This window comes from Setaria viridis, chromosome 2 (genome assembly GCF_005286985.2).
Source record: "Setaria viridis chromosome 2, Setaria_viridis_v4.0, whole genome shotgun sequence".
In the NCBI taxonomy this organism is placed as follows: domain Eukaryota; kingdom Viridiplantae; phylum Streptophyta; class Magnoliopsida; order Poales; family Poaceae; genus Setaria; species Setaria viridis.
In genome coordinates this window covers 19996884-20022719 of record NC_048264.2, presented here as the reverse complement: position 1 = coordinate 20022719, position 25836 = coordinate 19996884, and the positions used below count along the sequence as shown (strand labels likewise).

Here is a 25836-nt window from a genome sequence, read left to right as displayed (position 1 = left end):
AACTTTAGCCCTGTCACATCAGATGTTCAGATCCTAATTAGGAGGACTAAACATAAACTAATTACAAAACTAATTGCAGAACCCCTAGGCTAAATCGCGAGACGAATCTATTAAGCCTAATTAATTCATCATTAGTGAATGGTTACTGTAGCACCATATTGTCAAATCATGGACTAATTAGGCTTAATAGATTCGTCTCGCGATTTAGCCTAGGGGTTGTGTAATTAGTTTTGTAATTAGTCTAGATTTAATACTCCTAATTAGTGTCCAAACATTTGATGTGACGGGGGCTAAAATTTAACCCCCTCCTTCCAAATACCCCCTAAGTCGGTAGACGGCTTCTTCACAGCTCCTGCCCACAAGCCGTTTTACTTTGTTCCGTTTGGGAGGGTTTCGTCGAAAGCCCGCTTGAGAAGCCGCTGCACGAGGCCTCCCAAACGAGGGCTAACTCGACTCATTTATGTGGGATTCGTGATTGCTGAAAGTTCTGTTGTTCAGGGCTTGCTGCACCTCTACTTGTGCCTACATCACCTCTGGATTTCTTATTAGCTCCGACATGACCCATTCAATGGTAGTTGAAATCGTATCTGTCCCTGCTGTGAATAAATCCTACATACGGTTACAATAAGAAAAATGAAACGATAGATTAGGGTAGGAAGAAAAATAAAGGGACAAGAATAAAATGGGAAGATAAATCTCACATGACGGTTTCAGGTTCCAACATCTCAATTTTTGTTTTTTTATAATTTTGCCAAGATTTTTGCCTTCCGGATGGTAAGCTTATGATTAAAAAAATCAAGCATTTTACAGCCCCTACCATTTGAATTTTTATTCATACCTTGGTTTTGTAGCCAGCTCCTTAACTTTGGCAATGTTCAGGTTCTGCTAACTTTTCACTCGTTCTTTTCTGTGATGATTTCATGTTTGGAATTCAATTTGCCCGGCTATTGTAACCGGGAAAAGCAAAGTTGGATCGAACATCTATAGTCGATGACAGTATGATGATATTCTTCCGGCAACGTGGTTAGCATGCGCCCAGATAATTAAACTAGCACAATCTTTGGTCCTACAAAACTGTCCGCCAACTAACCCCTCACATGTCAAACAACACGAAACCAGCTAATCATTGAGCTAGCAACTGTACCCCAATTTCTCGCACAAAAAGGACCCGAAAAATGAAATGAAAATGCAGCTAGTCTCAACAGAGACCCCCAAACAGATTCAGGCTTGTTTAGTTCTCAAATTGGAAGTGGTAAAGTTTACATTTTGCCATAAATACGCAACTGTAGCATTTCATTTGTATTTGTGAATTATTGTCCAAACATTGATTAATTAGGCTTAAAAAATTCGTTTCGCAAAGTACAACAAAACTATGTAATTAGTTTTTAATTTCGTCTATATTTAGTATTCCATACATGTACCGCAAGTTTGATATGATGGGGAATCTTTTTTTTTACGGTGTCAAAAGTTGGGATTTTCGGGAACTAACAGGCCCTCGTAGCCACGCTAACCGAAACAACTCTGGGGCTTTCCGTACCGTAGCAATTGCTTGGCCGTGATTCGTCTTCCTCCTCCCCTCTCCCCCCTCCCCCCTTGTCCGTCTCGCGCCTTGGCAACATGTTTTTTCTAATCCTCTTCTTGTTCTAACCATTTTGCGCTAATCTCCTCCGCTACCGTCGCTTCAACGCCACGGGGGAGAATCTCTTCCCAGCCAATCCCAAAGTGTTCTTTTGCTTCGGTGTATCTCCTACCCTCGCCCGCGAGATTCTTGGCGATTTCTGCTACTCCTGTGAAATTCGTGTGGTTCTTGAATCTCTTCTTGGAGTGTCAGCAGCCAACTGCTGATACAAAAGATCCTATCCCCTTCCTGCGCCTTGCCAAAGATTTTGCAATTTTTTCTGTTCGATTTCTTTCATTAGAGCGCAAGAATCCGCTGCTCTGCTTCTCGGAGATTCACCATGAGCGGCGGCGGCGCTAACGAGCGCAGCGACCCGCTGCTCCCGACGAAGCGGGAAGGGGACGAGGACGACGCCGGCGCCTCCGCGTTCCACGAGTTCAACGGAGCCTCCTTCGCCGGCGCGGTGTTCAACCTCTCCACCACCATCGTCGGCGCCGGAATCATGGCGCTGCCGGCCACCATGAAGGTGCTCGGCCTCGTGCCCGGGCTCGTCATGATAGTGCTCGCCGCGCTCCTCACCGACGCCTCCATCGAGCTGCTCGTGCGGTTCAGCCGCGCCGTGGGGGCGCGCTCCTACGGCGCCGCCATGGGCGACGCCTTCGGATGGTGGGGCAGGAGGCTGCTCCAGGTCTGCGTCGTCATCAACAACGTCGGCGTCATGATCGTCTACATGATCATTATTGGTAACCGGAACTCTTCATCTGGGCGCAGCATGAATTTCGATTCAGTATTGCTGTTCATCTGCTGCTTCTTTCCACTGCGAATTTCTCATAGTCGTTGTGGTGTCTTAGTCCTTTGGCCTGAGAAATTTAACTTCAATTTGAAATTAAGTAGTAGTATCAATGAGTTTATGGACTGTTGGTGACCTTGGATTGAGCAGTTTCAGTTTGTACCCACTGTTCTTGCCTGTACAACATACTGCAAGTACTTAACAAAAGTGAGATACTGGGCAATTGACTAAGAACTTTTTCTGCTCTCAGTAAATTCTGTCCATTTCTTTTGTAAAACACCTCTGTTAACATCTTTGTATTTCCTATTTCTGTATGAGGTCTGAGACCCCATGGATTGTTTAGCATAAGTTGTAGAACAAAATATTCCATAGACACTGTCTGACTGAAATGTGAATTTGTTTCACTTGTGCCTGACCAGAAGCGCTGAGTATAGTATACATTTTACATTTAAGTTCTGCATTTTACATTCAAATTTGATAGAATGCAACTCCTTTAATGCTACCTTAGTTAGTGCCTTGAACTGTGGATACTAGTTCATACTTACAAATCAAATGTTCATTTTTACCACAGGTGATGTGCTTTCTGGAACCACTTCCAGTGGTGAGCACCACTACGGTGTGTTAGAAGGGTGGTTTGGCATGCACTGGTGGAATGGGCGTTTCTTTGTTCTCCTGGTCACGACCCTTTGTGTTTTTACTCCGCTAGCATGCTTGAAGCGTATTGGTAAGCAGTTGAACTAACAAAGAAGTCATTACAGGCTCTAATCTGAAGGATTAATGGATATTTGGTTCACTACTATATATCAGAGAAAAATATATGTTTCTTTTATTTTTCTCTTGCAGATTCGCTGAGCTATACCTCCACAATATCTGTTGCTTTGGCCGTTGTATTCGTTATTATTACTGCAGGAATTGCCATTGTCAAGTTGATAGGTGGACAAATTCCAATGCCCAAGTTGTTTCCCGCTGTTCCTGATTTGGCATCTGTTTGGGAACTTTTTACAGCAGTGCCAATTCTTGTCACTGCTTATGTTTGCCATTACAACGGTATGAACCAATTCTTCTGAGTTCCTGACTGCACAAAACAACTTTTAGTATGGAGCATTGGAGCGTAAGATGGGCCCGATACTTTCTATAATTGCTTTCCTGGAAATTTTAAGTATTTCCATGAGTGTGAAAGTCATAGAAGGATGAACCATTTCTTGTTCTGACTGCACAAAAAAAATATTACAAAGGAAAAGATGGACCAAATATTTTTTATAATTGCATCACTGGAAATTTTAAGTATTTCAATTAGTGTGAAACTATCAGAAGTATGAACCGATTCTAGAATGTGACTGCACAACATAATTTTTGTTGCAAAACGTAAGAGAAATTATGGACCTGGATACTTTTTATAATTGCATTCCTGAAAATTTTAAAGTATTTCTATGAATGTGAAAGTGTCAGGTGCACAAAGCACATATAAATCACCAATAAATGAACACTTTGAGAGCTGTCCCTGCAACTTAGTTGCTCACACTTTTTAGCTGATGCCTTCTATGGAACTAACTCCCAAGAAAACGTTGGGTTCTCAGCTGACTAGAAGATCTGATTACTTTTTGCAGTTCACCCAATTCATAATGAGCTAAAGGATTCCTCGCAGATCAAGCCAATAGTGCACACATCATTGACACTATGCTCAACTATCTACATCACAACAAGTTTCTTTGGATATCTCCTCTTTGGTGAATCTACGCTGTCTGATGTGCTAGCAAACTTTGATTCAAATCTTGGGATTCCATACAGTTCAGTGCTAAATGATGCTGTCAGAATGAGCTATGCTGTTCACCTTATGCTCGTGTTCCCTATGATATTCCATGCATTGCGGCTTAATTTGGATGGGCTTCTCTTCGCTTCTGCAAGGCCTCTCTCTTCTGACAACAGAAGATTTGGTATAATGACAGCAGTGCTCCTCCTAGTGATTTTTGGATGTGCAAACTTCATTCCTAGTATTTGGGATGCCTTTCAGTTTACTGGGGCAACTGCTGCTGTCTGTATCGCCTTTATTTTCCCAGCTGCAATCACTCTGAGGTAAGTTGACACTGTTATTTTTTTTGTTTGAAATAATTATAATAGCTGCTTCCTCCCCGTTCCAGTAGATAGATTCTCCTAGTCTGGTGTGCTTTCTTTCTTTATAGTTCTAGACTGCTGATTGACATTGGAGCATGCAATGAGAATAAAAGGAAAGAAACTCTGTCGTTGGTTACTCCAAAATACATGTGGATTTTGACTGTAGTGCACGCTGCTAATATGGAAATATGTAGTACCCCTGATGGATAAGCTGGATTATAATTGAATGAATTTGTGGATTGGTTGCTGCCATGATGGTTAGTTGTTGAATGACATTTTATTGTGGTAGCCTCTAATCCCTTCTGGTTTTGGTATCTCAGAGATCCGCAAGGCATTGCAAAGAAGTGGGACAAGATTCTGGCGGTCTTCATGATTGTTCTTGCGGTTGTATCAAATGTAGTAGCTGTGTACAGTGATGCCTATAAAATATTCCACAAGAAAACTGCTCCTTCCAAGGCCTGAGCTGGAGAATCCGGTGAAGAATTGTCTTCATGCTGGTTTGTACATTAGGTCATAAAAGATTCATTGAAAGAGAGGTCATGGGGTTGTTACGTGGGGCATGGTCGACTCAATCACGTTGAGGTTCGTGTATGTATGTATGTATACTAGAGATGCAAAAACTGAAGTGCTTCGGTACAGTATAAAAACAGGAGAACTGTGTTAATGTGAAATTATAGTTACTATTCTGATGGACTTTGTTTTGGCAATTGAAAGTACATTAGACGTGAATAGTTGGGATGGCCCAAGTGTAAATTCTTTGGGTGGCTGGTTCTTCATGACAGATGCTGCACAGCGGCAAGACGTCGACGACATAATTTACAGGATAATGATGATTGCGCTTTGTGCTCTTGACGACATAATTTACAGGATAATGATGATTGCGCTTTGTGCTCACAAGAGGTGGAAACCATGGATCATCTACTGGTAGCCTGTTCTTACAGCAGGGAAGTTTGGTCGCGTATACTGAGACCATGGGGGCTTGAATCACTATCGCCTACTGGAAACTGTGACTTCATCGCTTGGTGGACTACATCTCGTAAACGTCTTCCAAAGATCACTAGGCGTTGTTTTGATTCAACTGTAATTTTAGTGTCACGGAGGATTTGGAAAAAGAGGAATGCAAGGTTCTTCGGCAGAGTAGCTTTTATGCCTTGGGCTCTGGCAGATAGTATCTTGAGGAGTTCAAATTATGGTCAGAAGCCGGATTCGTTGTTTGTACCGCTTCGGAAGCTCCTTATGCCTCTAGGTCGCAAAATAATGTTGATGCAATAGCAGCTTAATTTCTTATTCTAGGAAGGCACGTTCTCAAAAAAAAAGTTGCGATGGCCCTTTGAGTGTGCTAGTGCTATGCTGCTTGTGGGTTTGTTACAAGTAACTTGGTTATCAATTTGTATCTAGGAGACAACCAAATGGTAAGCTATGAACTTTTGTTGTCTGATAAATAGTGGCTTTGTACTGTTGTGGTCTATTTTTTGACAAAAACTAAAACTGTAGAATGTTTTTTTTGATACATTTACTTTGCTTCATGATCTTTCTCACAGGGGATTACCATCATATGTTTGGACCGTGGATGAAACAATTGGATGTCACTATTAAAGTAGTACTATTTGGTTGAACCGGTGGTAACGGTATCACCGACGGAATGAATGACTCATCCTTTTGGTAATGCGTTGTAACGGTATCAGGAACGAAGAAAGAGGAGTCTGCGCTCTGCAGTCGATTGAGTCCGATCTCGCCGCACGCCCGCACCATGACCTCCTCTACCTTCTCCTCACTAGACTCTTGTGCCGCCACCAGTTGCATGTGCTTGCCGGCATATGCCGCCTCAGCAGCCACATGCTCGTCGGAGAACGCAGCGCCGCGTGTTCGTTTCTTGCATAGTCTCCTTTCTGATGGGAACACCAACCCCATGATAAAAACACACGAGAAGCTGTTAATCAGAGATTATGCTACTTAGCCCAGTTAATGATCAGTAACCATCGGACTTTGTGATTTGGCGTGCCCTTTTAGATACGGAAGAAAAGCACGGTGCCATGGCGTTAGATTGGTGAAGAGACGGTTTGGAAGGAGAGGGAGAGCGAGGAAACAACCATGGTGTTGGTGACGACCAACAGACAATCATAACACTTCAGATTAAAGACACACATGATAATTGATCCATGAAGAATTAGTTTACTAATGGGCTCACAGCTTGGCTATATAAATATAGGGGTGGGGCTAGGGGCGCATCATTCCACCACACCACAAACCATAGCCGCCACCTCCTCTTGGCCTAAACCTGAGACCCTTCCGGACGCGGCGCACGGCATTCCTCTTCCATACTTGAAGACTCCACGGAGGTGTTGCTACTGTGTTGGTTGGCTACGGCAGCGTGAGGTTGCTGCTGGAACGAGGAAAAGGCGATCGCGATCGGCTACTTCCTCTACACCAACACATATCTACGCGTCTAGTTGTAACGATCCAAGATCCCCTTTACTCGCAAGTTTCCTAGGTGAACGCGATAGATGTAATTTGTTATAGCTAGAGTAGCCAACTCGTTTCCCTTCGGTGGTATTAGAGCTAGGTTGTGTAGTTTGTGGTCCGGATCATAAGCATCAGGGGCGGATCCAGAACAGGGCTGCGCCCCGGGCTGAGCTGCTGATTCACACCTCTTGAGCCTCCTTTTCTCTAATTGAGATCATAGTTTTTTAGCTAAACACCACATATGTTAAAGGGGCTACATGGGCTCGCCCCGAGCTGCAGCCCGAGCAACCCGGACCCTAGATCTGCCCCTAATAAGCATATAGATGATATGTGGTAGTAGTAGATGTGATCTATTACGGCTTTTATAGGTTCATATGATGAATCTGTTGGTGCACGGTTTTGATTAGATCAATTGGTCATAAGGAGTTGGAATAGGTTCGAGTATATTGCATTATCTGAAAAAAAAGATTAGTTGGTGCTCTTCCTCTGTTGTGCGCGTGACATGCTGAAAGCATATAGGCCCCTAATTTAGGTTTTGGTGTAATGATAACGTTTGTGGACTAGCAATTTCATTGGAGATAGGAGTATAGGTTAGTCCCGGAGATGAATTGAGTTTCAATGGATGCTATGATGACAGCTTGGATGAAGTTACATTGGAGAGCTCAAGGCAAAGGTACATGGTAGGGATTTTTTATTTTACTGTTCAGGGGTGCTAATTAGTGGATGATTATCGACTGGGTTAGTAGGCTAGATGCCACTTTGCTCAAACAATTGTATTGCACGAATATGGGTTTATCATGTTTGAAAAGTGGAAAGAACGATGGTAAAATGTGTTTTAGAAAATGGCTAACGCATAGAGTATAGCGGACAGTCTCCCTTGTTGAGGCGAACCGTTCTTTGACTTAGCTATTTTCGAGTATGTTCTGCTATGCTGAAAACATGAAGGGTGGATGGTCCAACCCTGAGAGGTGGATGATCCACCACTTGTTTTTTTATTTTTGGACATAACTTTCTTGGTTCTGGTTAGGGCTTCCTGGTGAACGACGGACGGTCTGAACCCCTAGGACGGATGGTCCGCCAGCTAATTGAAAAAGATGGACAGAACCATCCTAGTTCTATATGTTCGGCGAAAGTGACCGGTGGACGGTCCGTGTACTAATTCTTGATGTTGACATATTTTGGACATGTCTACACACTGGTTGCATGGTAACGGTTAGTTTTGACACACATTTATGGTCAATATAGCTATTGGATTGAACGGCGGACCGTCCGGTCTTGTAAAGGCGTACGTCCGTGAAACCCTGTCGGGTTTTGAATGTAACGGTTAGATTAGGCACGCTCTACATATACCTCATGCCCCTCGTGAGCGAGGTCTCTTGGCACTTTGGAAAGTTTCCTTGACATATTTGAGCCATTCTTCTCCTCTCTCTCTCACTCACTTTGCTTTGAGGCTGCATTCTTGTGAGATTGAGAACATCCTAGTGCATTGCATCAAGAGTTTAAGCTTTGTGGCACTAGAAAGTTTTCAATCAAGCATCATCGACTTGTTACTCTTGGAGGTTGCTACCTCTTAAACGGCTTGGAGGTTGTAGAACCGTTGAGCCCTTCAACAAGATTATGAAGGAGCCCCAATTATTCTTGTGAGAGGTTCTTGTGCTCACCTTGCCAGAGCGGTGAAAAGCAACTCTAGGGAATCGAGGTTTGGAGAGTTCCTTTGATCCAAGCCGACTCAAGGATCAAGCAGAGCCTTGATAGAGGAGCAGTTGGAACATTGAATCCACCTCAACGTGGATTAGGGGTGCGGCAAGTCATCGACACCACATGATAAATTTGTCTCTTCTCTTCGGTTATATCTTTTGCTCAATTTCATTATTGCAATTTACTTTGAGCAATTACATTCATAGAGATTAAATTATATCTTGTCACCCTAGGTTGCAAACCCTCACCTAGCTTTAGGAAGAGTGGAAATAGGATTTCTCTTATGTTACTAATTTAATTTATTTAGTGTTGTGATTTTAGTTGGAACCGTCTATTCACCCCCTCTAGTCGGTATCCTAGATCCTACACATACCCCTACCGGTTGGAATCACCATCGGGGCTAGTTATGCAGTCAGTGGATGGAGCTAATAGATCGAGGTTATGTGTTGCGGTCTTCTCATGTACACTTATCGCATTGACCAATGGATTGATCTAGTGAAAATTGAGATATTCTGAATGACTCAGAATTGTGTTGATGTGATCAATTCGATGAGATTTTTATAGCGATTTCATAGATATGATCCATGTAATTCCATGAGGTTGCGTAGCGTACACACATAGGCTATTATAGTGATGCCCTTTGTGGCGTGGTAGAAAAAAGTTTTACACTTAACTCATTTTTTAGAAGTTTTACACTTAACTCATTTTTTAGAGTATGATGTGAATAGTATGACCTCAATATCATATGATATGTCATATGATGATGTATATGTAATATTTTTGCAGCCTGCGATGACAAGGTGCTCACCGAAGGAGGAGGTGTATCAAATTGTTACTCCATTGTTTCAATTTGGTACTTCTTTCTTTTTCTTTTTCTTTTATGGTCGACGTCTCCTCAGTTTCCAAATGAAAGGGCTCTTACAATAGTGTTAAATCGAATCGAGTGCCGTCTAGATTTTCTAGATCTAGATTTTCTAAATATAGTTGGTTGAGTTGGCAAGGGCCAGTGGGCCACCATCCCTTGAAGTGGCCGCGTCATTGGCTGGTCAAAAATCGCCAACTCATGGTAAATTTCACCCTTTGAGATGCGCGAGTAATACAGATTTGCTAAATCTTGATTCTTTTTTCATTTATTTTAGCTAACAACCTGAAATAGAAATTTAAACAAAAAAACCGAAATCGCTTCATGGATTGGGCTTGCGACGTAGGCCATGTTTGTTTCCGCTCCTCGCAGCTATATTTGATTATAATTTAAGCGAAGAATTTCTCGCTTTTCATTTTTCACTTCTTGTAGTTAAATCTCTGAAGCGGCTTACTACATAAGTGAGGATCTAGGAAAATAAGCAAGACGTTTGGTGGAATTTTCACTTATTTTCATCGATAAGCCGCTTATAAGTGGAAACAAACAGGGCCATAGCCTATCCCAGTGATAGCCATGCCACACTCACTGCTTAAGAGCATCTCCAACAGCTTATGTAAAATAGATACCTATCCCTATAACTACCAGGATACCTAAAAACAGCCAAAAACTTGCTCCAACAGCATATGTATATGGATTGCTATCCCTAAATTTCTCTCTCCTATATGCAAATATACATATCCAACTCCTGGATTGCTAAATCGTCCTTCCACTAGCGGGAGAGCCAACCGCTCCGGGTTGAAGCTTCAGCGTCGCTGGAATCATCCCTACCGCCATGCTAGACCGCCGTCCTTCCTGCCTCCGACCACTGGTGCCGCCATGGAAGGGGGCGAGCACCTTCCCGCAACCTCTACTGACCTCGAATCGGGGCAATTTGGAGACGGCGGTGAGTTGATTTGGCCGGCGCAGCACTTCAAGCCGCAACCCCATAGAGCGCTGCTGCGCCGCTCGCCCTTGCGTGGCGCAGCGCCTCCAGCCATGGCCCCGCGGAGCCCATCGCCACCGCCCACCATCCAACCATTGGGGCATCACCGAAGCCCAAGCTCGAGAGCACTAGGGCCACCGACACTTGGGCCTGGCAGCTTGGGACCCAGATGCCGCGAGCACGAGCCATGCCGGATGTTGCCTCGGCGGCGGAGGAGCGGTAGCCCTTGTCGAGCAGAGGGTGGAGGAGCCGGGCGGGGGAGCAAGGGCCGGCGCCGATTCCAACGGCGCGGCTCGTTGATATGCACGGCCAGCGGCGCGGCTTGTCGATTTGCAGCGGAGGAGCAGAGGGCGGCGGGGGAGGAGCGGAGGGTGGCAACAGCGAAGGTCAAAGGGTGGCGAGGGAGGAGGAGCAGAGGGTGGCGGTGGAGAGGAGCAGACGACGTGGGGATACGTGGAGAAGAGGGGAAGGAAGAGGATAAGAAGGGAGGAGAATGTCGATTTTGCATATTGGTCCTTAAAAAATAAAATATTCCACTTGTGAAGTAGTCCCTGAAACAATTACAGGTATTCAATTTTACATATGCTGTTGGAGAGGCGTATTAGATTTTGCTAATTTTTTCTCCCTTCTATACCTAAACAAGTTTTAAACAAGTTTTAAGTTTTAGGTATCAAATATATATATACCTACGCTGTTGGAAGAGTCGGTGAAGGATAAGGAGGTGGTTTAGGTTTACTCCGTAGAACTAACCGGCCTGTCCCGAACCCCCGACCCCCAACCCAGTCCGCACCGGACGCGACCGCAGATCCTCCGTCTTTCTCCCCCGTCTTCCCGTTCCCGAATTCGACTCAAACCCTAGCCCCCTCTCATCGCCATCCCCGCCCATGGATCGCGACCGCTCCTCCCGCCGCTCCCGCGATGACGATGGCCACCACCGCTCCCGCGACCGGGACGACGACCGCCACCGCCGCCGCAGCCGCCACGACACCGACGACCACCACAAGCACGACGGCGGGGACGACGACCACCGCCGCCGCCACCGCGACAAGGACGGCGGTGGCGACGAGGAGGACCGCCGCAGCCACCGCCACCACCGTGACAAAGAGGACCGCCGCAGCCACCGCCACCACGACGGCGGGGACGACGAAGACGACCGCCGCCGCCGTGGCCGCCGGTCCGTGTCCTCGTCAGAGTCCCCGCCGCCCTCCGCGAAGCGGGAGCGCTCGTCGAGCCGCCCGCGGGAGTCCATCGAGCGCCGTGACTCCGCCGACCGCGAGCCGCCGTCCTCGTCACGGAAGCGGAAGGGCCACGAGGGCGGTGGCCGTGGAGACGAGGCCGACCGAGATGTCGGCAAGCGGGCTAGGGCCTCTGTGGACCCGCCTCCGCCCAAGGAGGAGAGGCCTAGGCGGGAGCGCCGGAGGTTTGAGGATGTCGATGCAAATGGGAAGGATGGTGATGTGAGGAGTAAGGGGAGCAAGCAGGAGGGGGAGTTAGCAGTTAATGGAGATTTACAGAGCGGTGCCGCACAAAATGTAAGTGTTCCTGCATTTTATTGCTGAGTTCTGTTTATTGTGTTTTCGTGTTGATTACTAGAGCTTGGGCAACTAAATGCTAATGTATGCTAGTAATAAGGTACTCAGTTGTCAAGTGAGTGATGATTAGAATGCTAGTTTCTGGTTATGAAAAACTTGAAGAAACCAATGCATTAGGTTCAATCATTCTTGAACCACATATTGTTAGTTGACGGGGTATTGCATGATGATCTGCTATTTATTAGAAGAGTATTTTCTTGCAGCAGTTACAATTTAAGGCTATTCTTTTCTGCTCAAGATGTTTATGCCATCTAGATTGAGGGGGGATGTTGTTTGGGTTTCTTTAGTTGTGAAATTATCTCAGAAGATGAACAGCTACATTTGCTTGATTCGAGTGGCTGTTGTGATTACAACGCCGACTACTGCATAGATTCAGTTAGAGGAAAGCAAGCAAGCAAGCAGCTGTTGTTGATTTATATTGAGAAGCTGACTTATGGGCTATGGCTAGTTTCTGTGGGAAGGAGCTAGTCAGGGGTTATGTTTGTTGTTAGGTTCTCACACTAGCCCACCTTTGTTTTTTTTGTTGGGTTATGTTTGTCCATTGTTGATTTATAGTGTAGTTACCTTTTCAAGCATTTGAATTTGAATGTTTTGATTGCCAAGTTGTTTGAGGAAGGCCATAGCGTCGCTGCCTATGTTCGTATGATCTTCCTGTTGGCTACTGATGCTAAATTGCATTTGGTGTTACATGACTATGTCAAGGCTGTGCATTAAAGTGAAGTGCTTATGTAGATGTGTTACATTATCTTCTGATACAGTATTATCCATGGGAGCAGTCATTTTGATTCGATGTTGCAGTATTTTTCTTCGCTAGCAACTATCATACACTTGCACCATTTTGTTAGTACTCGTGTATTTGGTGTGTTTGTTACATTTTCTTTTTTTGAAGTGCCATGTATGATACAATCGATGCTCCTTTATTTTGCTATTGTTTATTTCTATGTTGACTTTGCATCTCTTATTTTTGCAGGCTGGTTCTCAGCAACCGTTCAATGCTGCATCTGCTGTAGTGCCATCTTCTGTTCCCGTGTCTTCAAAGGTATCTTCGATTACCACCAACAATGAAAATGAGGGGGTTAGTATTAGATCTGATGAGGTTACTGGAAAATCTAGTACAGATGGAAGTGCAATCTCAGCTGCTGGCAAAAGTAGTAACCTATCTCTTGATGCTTTAGCCAAAGCTAAAAAAGCTTTGCAACTGAAGAAGGAACTGTCAGAGAAACTCAAGAAACTGCCCATGGTAAGAAATCACAGCTATTCCCAAGCCTTTTGGCCCAAATTTTCTTATTGTACCTTTACAAGTGTTCTAACTTTTTTGTTCCTCTGCACAGCTTAATGACAAACTTGGTACTACTGGTTCTGGTACACAAATTAAGAAAGAAGATGCAAAAACTTTATCAGCTGTAGAAGTGCAGCCCCTTCCTAAAGGAGAAGCAAAGTCTACTGGTGCAGTTTCTAGTCTGCCCACGAGTAGTGTCTCTGGGACTCCAGCTGCCGCTGGTGCAATTGGTATTCCAGGTCTTACAAACATTTCCAATCTGGATGCTGTGAAGCGGGCACAAGAGCTTGCTGCTAAGATGGGATTCAGGCAAGATCCACAGTTTGCTCCTCTCATCAACTTATTTCCTGGTACATCCACTGAACTTACTGTGCCTCAAAGACCTCCCAAGGCCCCTGTCCTTCGCCTTGATGCTCAGGGTAGGGAAATTGATGAACAGGGAAATGTTATCAACATGACAAAGCCAACGAATCTGAGTACTCTAAAGGTAAAATTTATTACAATAAAGCTTAATATAAAATGTTATCCATGATTCGTTCAAATGTTGACTGCCACTGTTGGTTCTACCTTGGTTAGGTCAATATAAACAAGCAGAAGAAGGAGGCTTTTCAAATAATCAAGCCAGACTTGGATTCTCTTGCAAAATCAAGTGCTCATTTTGATGAAAGGATGGGCATAAACCAAAACAAGCTCCTTCGTCCTAAAAGACCAGGATTTCAGTTCCTTGAAGAGGGGAGACTCACAAGGCAGGCTGAATTGCATAGAATTAAGGTAAGCAAGGATAAACCTTGATTATTTGTTTTGTTATGTTGCTTATCTTTATCCTTATTTCTTTTGCCTTACTTGAATATCCTTATTTCTTGCACCTTACTATATTTCGATTGCACAGAGTCAATTTGGTGAAGCACAGGCTAAAGAGCTCAAAGTAAAGCAAGCCCAGCTTGCGAAGGCAAAGGCAGAAGTAGACATGAATCCAAACCTTATTGAAGTTGCTCCTGGTATGAGAGCTCCAAAGCAAAAGCAGAAGGAAACAATTCCTGACATTGAGCCATGGTTATATCTTGTTTCCTCTATTGAATTGTTTTCTTATTATATAGTGTCAATGGATGGATACTAATTTATATTCTTTTCAGGGATGCAAAAATTTTACTTTCTGCCACATACGAGGATTTTACTATGGAGAAGCTTAATATGGACAGGATCACCATATATGTAGAACATCCGGAGCCATTAGATCCACCGGCTGAACCTGCACCACCACCGCCCCAGCCACTGAAGTTGACTAAAAAGGAGCAGAAGAAGCTAAGAACACAGAGGCGTCTTGCTAAGGAAAAAGATAGGCAAGAAATGATTAGGCAAGGCCTCTTGGAGCCACCCAAACCAAAGGTCAAAATGAGCAATCTTATGAAAGTACTAGGCTCTGAAGCTGTACAAGATCCCACACGGCTGGAGATGGAAATAAGAACTGCTGCTGCAGAACGTGAGCAGGCTCATGTTGACCGCAACATTGCTCGCAAGCTCACACCATCTGAGCGCCGTGAGAAGAAAGAGCGGAAGCTTTTTGATGATCCTACTAATACAGTGGATACTATAGTTTGTGTTTACAAGATCAGGGACCTGTCCCATCCACAGACACGCTTCAAAGTTGATGTGAATGCACAAGAGAATAGGCTAACCGGTGCTGCAGTCATCACTGATGATGTCAGTGTTGTAGTTGTTGAAGGAGGGAAGAAGTCAATCAAAAGGTACAATAAGCTCATGCTCAACCGGATAGACTGGGCAGCTGCAGTTGGTGGCGAGGATGATGCTGACGAGGAACCTGACAAGCCGGTGAATAGCTGCGTATTGGTCTGGCAGGGCAGTGTGGCAAAGCCTACTTTCCACAGGTTCACTGTACACAACTGCCGGAGTGAGGCTGCTGCTAAGAAGGTTTTTGCTGATGCTTCTGTCCCTCACTACTGGGACCTGGCTGTCAATTTTTCAGAAGATTCGTCGTGAGCAAAACACTCGTTCAAGATCTTTGCTCTTTCTGCATTCCACTAGTTGTGCGGCCAGCGTTTTGGCGCTTGTCATGATGTTAAGTCCTCTTATCACAAGTAGCACAAAGCTTACTACTAGCAAGGGGGGACATCTGAACTGAGTAATACGTTGTACCTTCAATCTGCTGTGCACATGCATTTCAGAGATGTGGATGTTTGTTGCGGGATTTTTTTTATATGGCCCTGGGAGGCTGGGACTGCCTTGAGAAACTGTCGAATTTTACAAGTATGCACTTTGGAATAAGTCCATTGCAACACATATATGTCGTGGTGTGAATTAAATGCAAGTTCCGTTAAAATTGCATGGTTATATTTGTCTCTGAATTTCAAAAGGTGTGTGCAATATCTGACTCAAAATTTTGCAAGGCAGTATTCGGATGTGAATTATGTGGTGTTTTCAAGATGTCTCGCTTGCTACCTTTTTTGTGAAACACTTTTAGTTCAAATTGAATTGAGTATTGCTTTTGAAAGGTTTGGATGAAAACGGCTTTGCAAGCTGCGGGTAACTTAGGCACCGAATGGATTGTCTAGATGTTGTGATAAGCTGGCTTAGCTAGGGGGCTGTTCGATCCCGGGATAGGGTCGGTGAACGGCAACGGTGGGTAATTTTCAATAAACTTTAACGGTCAGTTTGGTGGGGTTTTTTTTCATGGATTGTAACTCTGGTCTGCAGCCACCGTTGGCTGGCTACTACTGTCTGATTTCTGCGTTCCAAACATAATAGTGCGGATGCTCGAACCAAACACCCTTTTCGCCCAGCTGAAGCACATTGCGAAGCATGAAGAAGCACTCGGTCCGATCCCGGATCCCAGAAAGCCGATTGACAAATGTAATGCTTGTATCAATTTGCAACAAATGATCGTTAGCCGGCACATTTTTTTTTCTGCAAAACGATCACTTACCCTCCAAATGATGTCCACTTCAAAGCGCGCAGAACCAACCTCTGGGTAGGACCACCGTCACCAGCCGGCCAAGCAAACAAGTGAAACAACACAGGATGCCTGATGCTGGCATGGCAACTGGAATCTAGCTGTTCCAAGCAGAGTACACTCGACGCGACGATCCCGACAGGTAGCACACGGCACGACACGGCGGTCGATATACTGCCAAACGGATCTGCACAGGATGGACTGTCAGACTCCGCCGCCGGCTATCAGAGAGACGGCAGCAGCCAGAACATGGAGACGGCGGATGTTGCGATGAAGGACCATGTTATGAAGGCGAGGATCACCGAGAGCTCGTACCGCCCGCACGACAGCTGCGGGTACATCCTGCAGAAGTGGACGTCCCTCTCGAACAGGATGGTCACGCCGGCTGAGGCGGAGGCGGCTGCAAATGACAAGATCGCCGTCACCTGCAACAACGAAACCGCATCTTAATGTCCCACTAAAGGTTTCTTTAGATAAATTTTTGTAGTGGAAGTGAAATCAGATGCAAGGGTACAGCATATAGCACTCCCGTTTCCTAGAAAAAAAAATGTTGCTGTACTGAATTGGCTAAAAAAGGGCAGGAGATAGCAGACATGAAGAAAATTCTGCAAAAGATTTCTAAGAATCATTTTCAACCATGCATAGCAAAAGACCCACTTTCAAGATTGATCAAGTTGAGTCTGAATCTTTTCGACATCAACCAATTTTTGCATACACAACATTCCAGACCCATGGATTGGCTCCATCTAATAGTTCATATTCAGTGTTTCGTATTCTGCCATCCATGTCCAATCTAAGCAATTCAGTCGTTCCAATCCAACAGCCAATATCTTCCCACTCACAATTCATACCAGAAGAACTAGTTAATTAGTTTGTCACAGTTTTGTTGGTTTCTTAACCCTGGTACAATTGTATTTTACAGATAGTCATTCCATATCCTTCTCTAACAAAACAAAAAAAGATAATAAATGGTAAATACTACTTAAGTTATTTACATTCTCTGTTAGCATGCAGAAGTAGGCATGCAGCTCTCCTGCATGTTCGAGGAAAAAAAAGTGAATGCGGAAATTGATTCGACAGGAGAAAAAGACAATCCAGAAACTAAAGTATCATGCAAAAGTAATGCAAGAACACATTCCTAGTTTATCATCCCTGATGCAAAAGAAAAAATTTAGGGAAGGTGAATTACTTATTCAAGTCATACTTTCCTCTAGGCTAACCACCCTATAGTAAAATCAAAAGGTGACTCGAACTGTTCACTAGAGCAGTAAATTTTAAGAATAATTTAAATGTAAGTACTTGAGCAATAAAAAGGTAAATAAATCACACTTACCCAGTCCCCGACAACAAACAGGCTTACAAGCACAGGGTTGTGAAGATCTCTCTTAGTCTTCAAAGAGTAGATATCAAGACAAGCAAGGCCGAAACTCCAAAGAAGCTGTAGGCCCATTGAAGCAATCAAGTAGCTGAAAGAAAAAATCAGAATAAGATACAAAGTAGCAATGTATGATACCCCAATATATGCATAAATAAGTATTGAGCTCATGCCCAACTGCCCAAGCCATTCTGAACATTACTCAATAACTTTCTTTTTTTCTCGAACTATGCAGGAGAGCTGCGTGTCATTTCATTAAGAAAGAATAGAAAGTACAAAAGAAAAGGGACATCCCCTAATCCTAGCACTGACAACACACCCCAACACACTCAAAAACTAGAACAGACTCGCCACCAAGCGAAAAACAAAAAACACGACCAGGAACACCATGCCTAAGAGGCAGAGGCTGGTGCGAGTGACCTAGCGAGCAAATCCCTGAGTTTAGAAGCCCCTGACAAGCACCAGAGAGTGCTCTCATGATTATGTTACAGTCTCAAAACATAAAAGCTGAGCAGGAGAGAACCATTTATGCATCAATGCAGTAGCCAAGACATGTAACACATTGAAATACAACTCAGACTAGGAGATTCCAACTATCACAGTTGAAAAAATAAGTGTAAAGAAAGAATAATGTCATTGGAACACATGCACATGCAAGTCATGCTCAACATTGTAGCTGTATTCTGTAAAGTGTTTTTCATTTATCTCTGCCCAGGAATTGAACTCCAGAGCTATCCTAGCTAATCAGTATTCTAATTCTAATGAAAAACCCTAGGCCCAAGCAAACATCCTGCCAGTCACCGTAGTAAAGATTAGGAAAGCAAATATTAGGTTCACCTATTTTTTTATATAAATGAATTAATAGCGACCAACCTAGGAGGAACTGCATGCTTTTTTTATTATTAATTAAGAAGAAATAGGCACCCATATTCGCTAAGACGAGGACTTGAACTTGGGTGATCTGGGAGTACAAACACGCCCTCCACCAACTGAGCTAGGCTCAGTTCCTACAAAACTCAACCAACCTACGAGGAACTAGGTGAATTTTTAATTAAGAAGAACTAGGCACCCAAATTTGCCTCAATGAGTTGAACTTGGTGGTCTGGGCCTACATCCAACACCCTTGACCAACTGAGCTGTAGACTCAGTTCCTGTCATTTTAGCCCATTACAGCCCATGAGATGGAGCAGCCTGAGGCCAACTAGGGCCAGCGCACTGTTCTTGCACATACTGTTCCTGCTAACAGTAACCATGTTATAGTGGGATTTTTATTAGAGATGAGATTATATTGAGTTGGTCCTTAATATAGAGATTTGAACCTGGATGTGTGGCCTTCTCAATGAGAGACTCTACCAACGGAGTGATCTCAATACCCACAGTTCTCACCCATTTCAAAAAGAAACATTGCAATATATAAAATGCTGCGGCCTGTTTTCAGAGGATGGCACTACTATTTAACTACTTTATATTACTGCGAAAACAAGTGCCACAGCTTCACCACCAAAAAAAAAAGTCAGTTGAAAATTCATGAATTGTATGCCTTGCACCAGCAATGGCTAGAAATAAGTTATGAAGTTATCATGTGTAAAGAGCTGTCAGACTCTGTAATGCATCTAAATCTATGCCATATATGCCTTCATTTCATTTGAATCACCAGAAGCCATACTTCTAACCCAAATGGTGATACAATTTACAAAACATACCAAATATTAATTAGTTGACTAATTGGAAACTGGCACCTACACCATCTAATTATCTAGGTAGCCCTCCTTGAAAAGCGCAGATAATCAATACAGTTCATTAATGCAAAAATTTGGTAATAATGAAAAACATAAAACGAGTTGTGAAGAGCAACATCATTCAAGAACTATGTATCAAAGATTTCGGTTGAAGCAACGATCCAGCTGCCTGAGAATTATGTTCTCCATAAGAACAGCTTGTAAGTTGAGAATTCTAGGTAACACAAGACATCGGCCATTTGATTCACGCATACCAAAATTAAGAAATTTTACCTTGAGTGTCGCATAATAGAGGAATAGAGAGAGGAGGAAGTACCAGAAGGCTGGGTAGTTGATGAAGTCAAAATCAGAAGCCATGACAACAAGGGAAGCAGTCGCAAAGATGCCTTGTAAGATCCGCAGAGAAAAACTTTGTAAGGTTCCTGGGTGTATCAGTACATCTCTCATCCTAAAAGATCAATGCATCTTGGTGGCACTTTCACAGAACAAGTCTGGATGAGGCTTATATGGTGGGGGGCTGAAGGTGGTGGCCACCACCGCAATTTGGAGGAGCAGTGGATGGACAGGTCAGGAGAACAAAATAAACCCTAGGTGAAGGCAGTAACTTATATTTGTGAGGTGTGAATAGGGATAAGGAGTTAAGGACTAATAAGATATGGAGGGAAACAACAGCTAATGGGCCTAGGGCCATCCCATAGAATTTTGGGGCCCCGTCCGAAATTCTGAATTAGGCCCTTAACTGCCGAAGTAAAAAAAAAATTACACACCTCCTTAATCTCAGTTTCCTAAAATATCCAAACTTTTCAGTCAAGCATGTGAATGCTCAGCGCTAGTGAGTTTAGAGGGAAGGTCGAGGCAGTAGAGCCAGTTGATTGATGATGTGGGCCCTTGGAGGAGGATGTTGTTTGTAGATCAGGACAGCACCATGGGTATGCTTACATACGCAACATATCCAGGGAGGAGATGAAGGGGATGCCCATGAAGGTCGGGCATCCACGGTGGATTTGTTGGAAGCAACAAGACAATGGGCTCTAACAGAGTTAACTTTAAGATGCGATCCAAGAATGATCTACACCATTGATAGAACACGATGGTACAATGATCGGTGGAACAAATCATGGGAGTCAACAGTGCTAAAATAGAAATAGGTGGAAATAATAATGGTATGTTTGCAAACCGGTTCATGGGGGTGCTATACAGGCAATTTGGCCATTTTATTAGACAACTACTCCCTCCATCCCAAATTACTATTCGTTTTGGCTTTTCTATGATATGCATCTAGTATATGCTATGCCTAGATTCGTAGCAAAAGCTATGTACCTAAAAAAGCCAAAACGAATAGTAATTTGGGACGGAGGGAGTAAATCTTAGATTGATATAGCAAACTTCTCAAAAATGTAGGCAAATTGACAAAATTATCATGAAAGTAATAAATTTAAGGTCTCGTATCACAGAACATACAATTTAGTTCAACGTTACAACGCAACACTCTGTATACTTTTCAAACAAGTAGCACCATGAGCCACCATGGTAACCCATCTGGAGAACAAGTCACAATACAAATAAGAAAAGAAAATTCACTCACAATGGCGCTACTTTGGGACCAATCCCCTATAGAGAACTAATCCAAGCTGGTGAAGACAGAAAGTAGCGGGAAATATACTTAAGCAACCAGAAAACTCCACATCGTAGGGAGCAGCATTTTTTGACGGTACTCGACTAACTAAAAAAATACAGCATCTTCAGCTAGCCGCATTGGACCAAGAACCACTTATTCAAGGTACATGGTACATTGTGCTCGTCCAAAACCCAAACGCGCACACATTGTGAATTCTCAACGAAATTCGAAGAAGCAGCTGCACATTTCGTTCCCACAAGGCTTAACAAAGCAATGAAATTCACACTTTTACCTAACCGCAGGGGCTAGCCAACTAATGCAGCACGCAAGAAGCAACTAAGCGGAGGGAAAGGAGAGGGATAGAGGAGGGAAGCGGCGTTACCAGAAGGCGGTGTAGTTGGAGAAGCCGTACGCGGTGGCCATGGCAGCCATGGACCCGCCGGCAGACACGCATTGCGACAGGCGCAGCGCCATGCCGCTCCAGGTCCCCGGGCTCCCCAACACATCCTTCATCCCCGATAGACGGTGGGCGAGCGCGAGAGGAGAGAAGGGCACCGGCGCCGGAGAAAGGGCGGCCGCCGCCGGTGGGAGGTCTGGCGAGGCTGGACACCCAAACCCTCACCGCGGATCTGTACTAGTACTCTAGTACTCGCTAGCTTCTGCAAAATGGGAAAGGAGCCAGCAAAGGAGAGTGGCTGAGCCACTGCTGTGACTGGAGCAGCTCTACGAACCTAGTATAGTAGTATATAAGTATATATAAAGATCTAAATATTCTTGATTATAAATGATTTAGTAATTATTACATGTGAAAAAAGTGATATTTTAAATGGAATGACCTTTCAAACTTTATGCTAGTGTCAAAAATAAAATTTTAGTGATGTCATTTGTATTCTTTTACCATAATATCCTTAATACTATACTACTCATGTATACTACACATATCATAGGTGAATGTTTCAATAGTATACAATTAATCTTGACCGTTGGATTGTATACTAATCTTTTTAAACACTAGTATAGCCTAGTATTGTGCACCGTAAAAGAACTCTTATTTGGATGGCCGGGATAGAGGGGCTGTTATCATCTTGTAGTAGCATGTGGGGCGTTTGTCGTGCTTAGATCATATTGTATACTATAAAAAAATGACTATTTAAATTCCTATAATTTGGTAACTAAAATCCGGCTAATGGTATAATCCTAGGATAAAAAGAACTACGGACGTGCTAGCGCCCGGACGTCCGATAATTGTTTTTATCGGACGCTCCGTCGCAACATTGAAAAATAACTATCGAAACATCAAAAATCAACACTTGCAACATGAAAACATGCACTAAAAATAGTTTTGGAACTCATGCACGCCATCCATCTCATTATAGGATAAAAAATCCCTGGCGCAACATTTCATCATGTTTCACACAATATTCATCAGAAGATAAATTTGCAACACCTTTACGTGCATGAAACATCTCAAATCGCTTTGTGCAACATTCAAAATAGACACATTGCAACAATAAAAATCACAGGTTGCAAATCTCAAATAGAAACAATCTTGCGATCTCGGCCAAATCAAGTATTGCTACAACAAAAAAAGCATCTCTTACAGTATTGCAACAATAAAAAAATATCTCTTACAGCATTGCAACAACGAAAGAAGAAGAGGCCGAAACAAAGAAAAACAACCATATGCAACATCGTGAACAAGTTGGTGCAACACCCCGATTGCTAGCAAGTCGGACTGTTGCAAACAGATGAAACATCAAAAGCCAACTGTTGCAACATCCAAAAATCTCTATTGCAACACCAGGAGGTACCTATCGCAACATGGAGCCGTCAGTAGGCGCGAGCTTCTACTGCTCCGGTTCGCTACGACGTCGAGCATCACGCGGAGGAGACGGAGCCCGCTCAGATCCACAACGACCAGCCGGCGGGACAACCGTCCGACGCAGCCACCGGTGCCGCCTTCGTCGCCGAGAAGCCTCCAAGGGTGGGAGGAAGACGCGGCGTCATGGGGTCGTAGATGCAGAGGCCGGTATGCTCCGTGAACAGGGCACTACGGTGGAGGACGAGGAGGCTGCCGCAGGACTCCATGGGTGTGTACCTGTCAAAACACATCTGATGCAAACGCCTGCCACGGCCTGCCGCGCGACCCCCACGTGGTGCCGCATTTGGTGCTCATCAAGGCTCTGTTCATGGAGGAAGAGCGGCACCGTAGGGCCGGTAGGCAGCGGAGATCCGGGACCGAACACTAAGGAGCAGCGCTGGCTCGGCACATTCAACACGACGGAGGCAGTTGCCATCGTCTACAACCACGCCGCTGCGACTGATTGAGGAAGAAGGATGTCTGATTTTTTCTAAGCTCAATCGGAGGAAGGTGGGACCTAGGGGCAGTAGAAAATGAGTGGATGAGAATGAAAGCATGTGTCCTGAACGGTGGAAGGTGGGACTAAGAACGTTCGATTTTTCAAGTCCTCTCCGGACGTTAGGTTCCTAGCATTTCCGAAAGAACTATTAATGGTTGGCTTTGTACAATCTCTATCCATAAACTAGATTTCTAAAATCTCTATCTCATCTTAGCGAGCATTAAAACTATTAAGGCTTTGTACAATCTCTATCCATAAACTAGATTTCTAAAATCTCTATCTCATCTTAGCGAGCATTAAAACTATTAAGGTTTGTTTGGACGCTGACTATAACCGGCCACGCCGCATGTTTGGTTCGCCTGACTCGCGGCGAGTTGTGGCAGATAAATCTAAGTGCCGAACATTTGGTGAGAGTTACAAGGGAAAAGCACATAGACGCGCTAGACTTTAATTTTTGGGCAAGCTGCATCGTCTTAGTCAAGAAGCAAACAGAGGCTAACATTAGTTGCGGCGTATTCTAGACAACAACCAAATGGAGCTTAAAGTGGTGTCTATGTCTATTTCACTGTCCTCCTATGTCTTGGAGCACACTTGTTCGTTATAAAGGTCACTACTCGCCACTGAAATCATGGGACACCCTAGGTCGAAGCTGGCTAAATAGGAATGATACTTCGGCTACATGGACTTAAACATTCCACTCCCTTGGTATGCTCCCAGTGGAGCAAACCCGTGTGCCTCCCTGCAAGATGTCACTATCTTGCTAGCTAGTACCTCTACCTCGTTGAAATTTTTGAAATGAATTTCGCATTTTAAAGCACTCTTGAAAAAAGGAAAAAAATCTTTGAAACAGGTCCAATTCTTCGAGTTCAAAGATTATCAAATTTGAACTCAAAATCTCCAAATCAAGTAGAAAATCAGTTATCTAACTCAGATTTTGGTGTTCAGTTTTTACAAGAGAACTTGGGTGGAAATTTTCAGAATGCACTTAGCACTTTCTAGATGATGCATATATAGAGTTGATTTCACGGTATACTCCCGCTTGAATATAAGCATTTTGTAAATGTTCTTGGAGCTGATTCGTGATCCACTCCTAATTAAATTGTGGTTCACCTTAGCTTCTTCCTCCCTGGAGCAAACATTACAAAATTATTTATTTGATTAGGGTGAGTGGTGACCTGACTTGCTTCACTCCATTGTAATTTTTGGTGTGCATAATCAAATTCAGCAGGGAAACAATAATGATTTGCGGTCTGCCACACGCCATCAAGTAGATTGGAGCTCCCCTATATCACTACAACTGCAAACAAAGTTGCGCATGTGAATTATTTCGCCTTGTACATAGTGCCTTTTTTTTATATATATGTCTGGTTCCAAATGCCAATCCACAAAGCCTGGATGAGCTACCAAGTACGAGAGAGATAGATGCACATCTGAGGTCTGAGCTCAGGATATATGAACAGGCGAACAGCTCGTACCCCACACTAGCTATATAACCAGGGCATTAGGACCTTCTTGAAGAAATCGGTCATTCTTGAAGAGATCTTAGCTTGAAAAAGAAAAAAAATGGAAGAGGAAAAGGGAAAGGGGGCAAAAACAAAAAAAAAAAACAAGAAGAGTAAAACATGCGAGCGTCATGCTCGAAAGAACAACGGAGCCGCAGTTTGTTTCAGGCTAGGGAATGAAAAACATACACATAGGCGGTGTAGTAGCCGGAGCCGTTGGCGGTGACCATGGCCGCGATGGAGAAGACGGCGCAGAGGCACTGCGACACCCGCAGCACCAGGCCGGCTCTCGTTCCCGGCCTCCCCACCACCTCCTTCATCTCCGATCCCGATCCGGTCCCTGCTGCTGGATCGATTACTCTGAGGGGCGAGCGACCGCCGGTAGCTAGACGCGGTGGATTGCAGGAGCAGGGATTAGAGCACACCGATCGAGCGAGAGCGAGGGAGAAGAAAACCCCATCCTCTTTTCAGTTTTCACGCCGCGTGCGAGCGAGCCGCTTGCCTCCTGGAGTGGTAGAGGTAGCGTACTAGTAGTTGCCCTATTGCGAGACGCGAGCGGAGTTGGGGAGGAGCGGAATGGGCCGATCGGGCAGAGAGCACGTGCCGTGTGCTCTTCTCACTTGTATTATTTGGCTGCAACAGCTTTGGTGTAACGTTCCAAAGAATTGTGCAAAATAAACATTGACCAGACAAGCTGACGAGTCCATAAATAATTGACCTCGTTAAGTATGGATGGTCAAAGACCGTGGTTACGTAGATATTGCCAATATGATTCTGTTTGATTATACATATGCCACTACGGGAAACCTTAAATTTGCCGAGTGTTTTTTTTCGAGCACTCGGCAAACAAGCTCTTCGCCGAGTGTCAAGCTAAAAAC

At 44.1% G+C, this 25836-nt stretch overlaps 3 protein-coding genes across 8 annotated transcripts; 2 read left to right on the top strand and 1 right to left on the bottom strand.

Annotated features, from left to right (window-relative positions):
* The first annotated feature begins 1514 nt into the window (after nucleotides 1–1514).
* Nucleotides 1515–5227, top strand: LOC117845413 (amino acid transporter AVT6A). The gene is made up of 5 exons (XM_034726451.2): nucleotides 1515–2361; nucleotides 2980–3132; nucleotides 3252–3455; nucleotides 4016–4481; nucleotides 4841–5227. Exons 1-5 carry the CDS (start codon nucleotides 1959–1961, stop codon nucleotides 4980–4982), a joined length of 1368 nt encoding a protein of 455 aa, XP_034582342.1. The 5' UTR covers nucleotides 1515–1958; the 3' UTR covers nucleotides 4983–5227.
* Nucleotides 5228–11281: 6054 nt separating this feature from the next.
* Nucleotides 11282–15745, top strand: LOC117843774 (protein RDM16). 3 transcript variants are annotated; one of them, XM_034724481.2, is made up of 6 exons: nucleotides 11282–12057; nucleotides 13088–13357; nucleotides 13449–13883; nucleotides 13973–14167; nucleotides 14286–14449; nucleotides 14530–15745. In XM_034724481.2, exons 1-6 carry the CDS (start codon nucleotides 11410–11412, stop codon nucleotides 15392–15394), a joined length of 2577 nt encoding a protein of 858 aa, XP_034580372.1. In that variant the 5' UTR covers nucleotides 11282–11409; the 3' UTR covers nucleotides 15395–15745. The 3 variants fall into 3 exon arrangements, with proteins under 3 accessions (XP_034580372.1, XP_072148247.1, XP_072148248.1); XM_072292146.1 differs by lacking the exon at nucleotides 11282–12057 and having other exon boundaries at nucleotides 13143–13156; nucleotides 13236–13357; XM_072292147.1 differs by lacking the exon at nucleotides 11282–12057 and having other exon boundaries at nucleotides 13148–13156; nucleotides 13231–13357.
* Nucleotides 15746–16214: 469 nt separating this feature from the next.
* Nucleotides 16215–25530, bottom strand: LOC117843775 (CASP-like protein 5B3). Of its 4 annotated transcripts, none has more exons than XM_072292150.1 (4): nucleotides 25148–25530; nucleotides 17698–17830; nucleotides 16667–16789; nucleotides 16215–16551 (listed from the first exon to the last, which is right to left on the bottom strand). In XM_072292150.1, the coding sequence occupies exons 1-4, from the start codon at nucleotides 25276–25278 to the stop codon at nucleotides 16462–16464; spliced, it is 477 nt and encodes a 158-aa protein (XP_072148251.1). In that variant the 5' UTR covers nucleotides 25279–25530; the 3' UTR covers nucleotides 16215–16461. The 4 variants fall into 4 exon arrangements, with proteins under 4 accessions (XP_072148251.1, XP_072148250.1, XP_034580375.1 ...); XM_072292149.1 differs by lacking the exon at nucleotides 25148–25530 and adding an exon at nucleotides 21479–21823; XM_034724484.2 differs by lacking the exon at nucleotides 25148–25530 and adding an exon at nucleotides 21479–21822 and having other exon boundaries at nucleotides 16644–16789.
* Nucleotides 25531–25836: the final 306 nt, after the last annotated feature.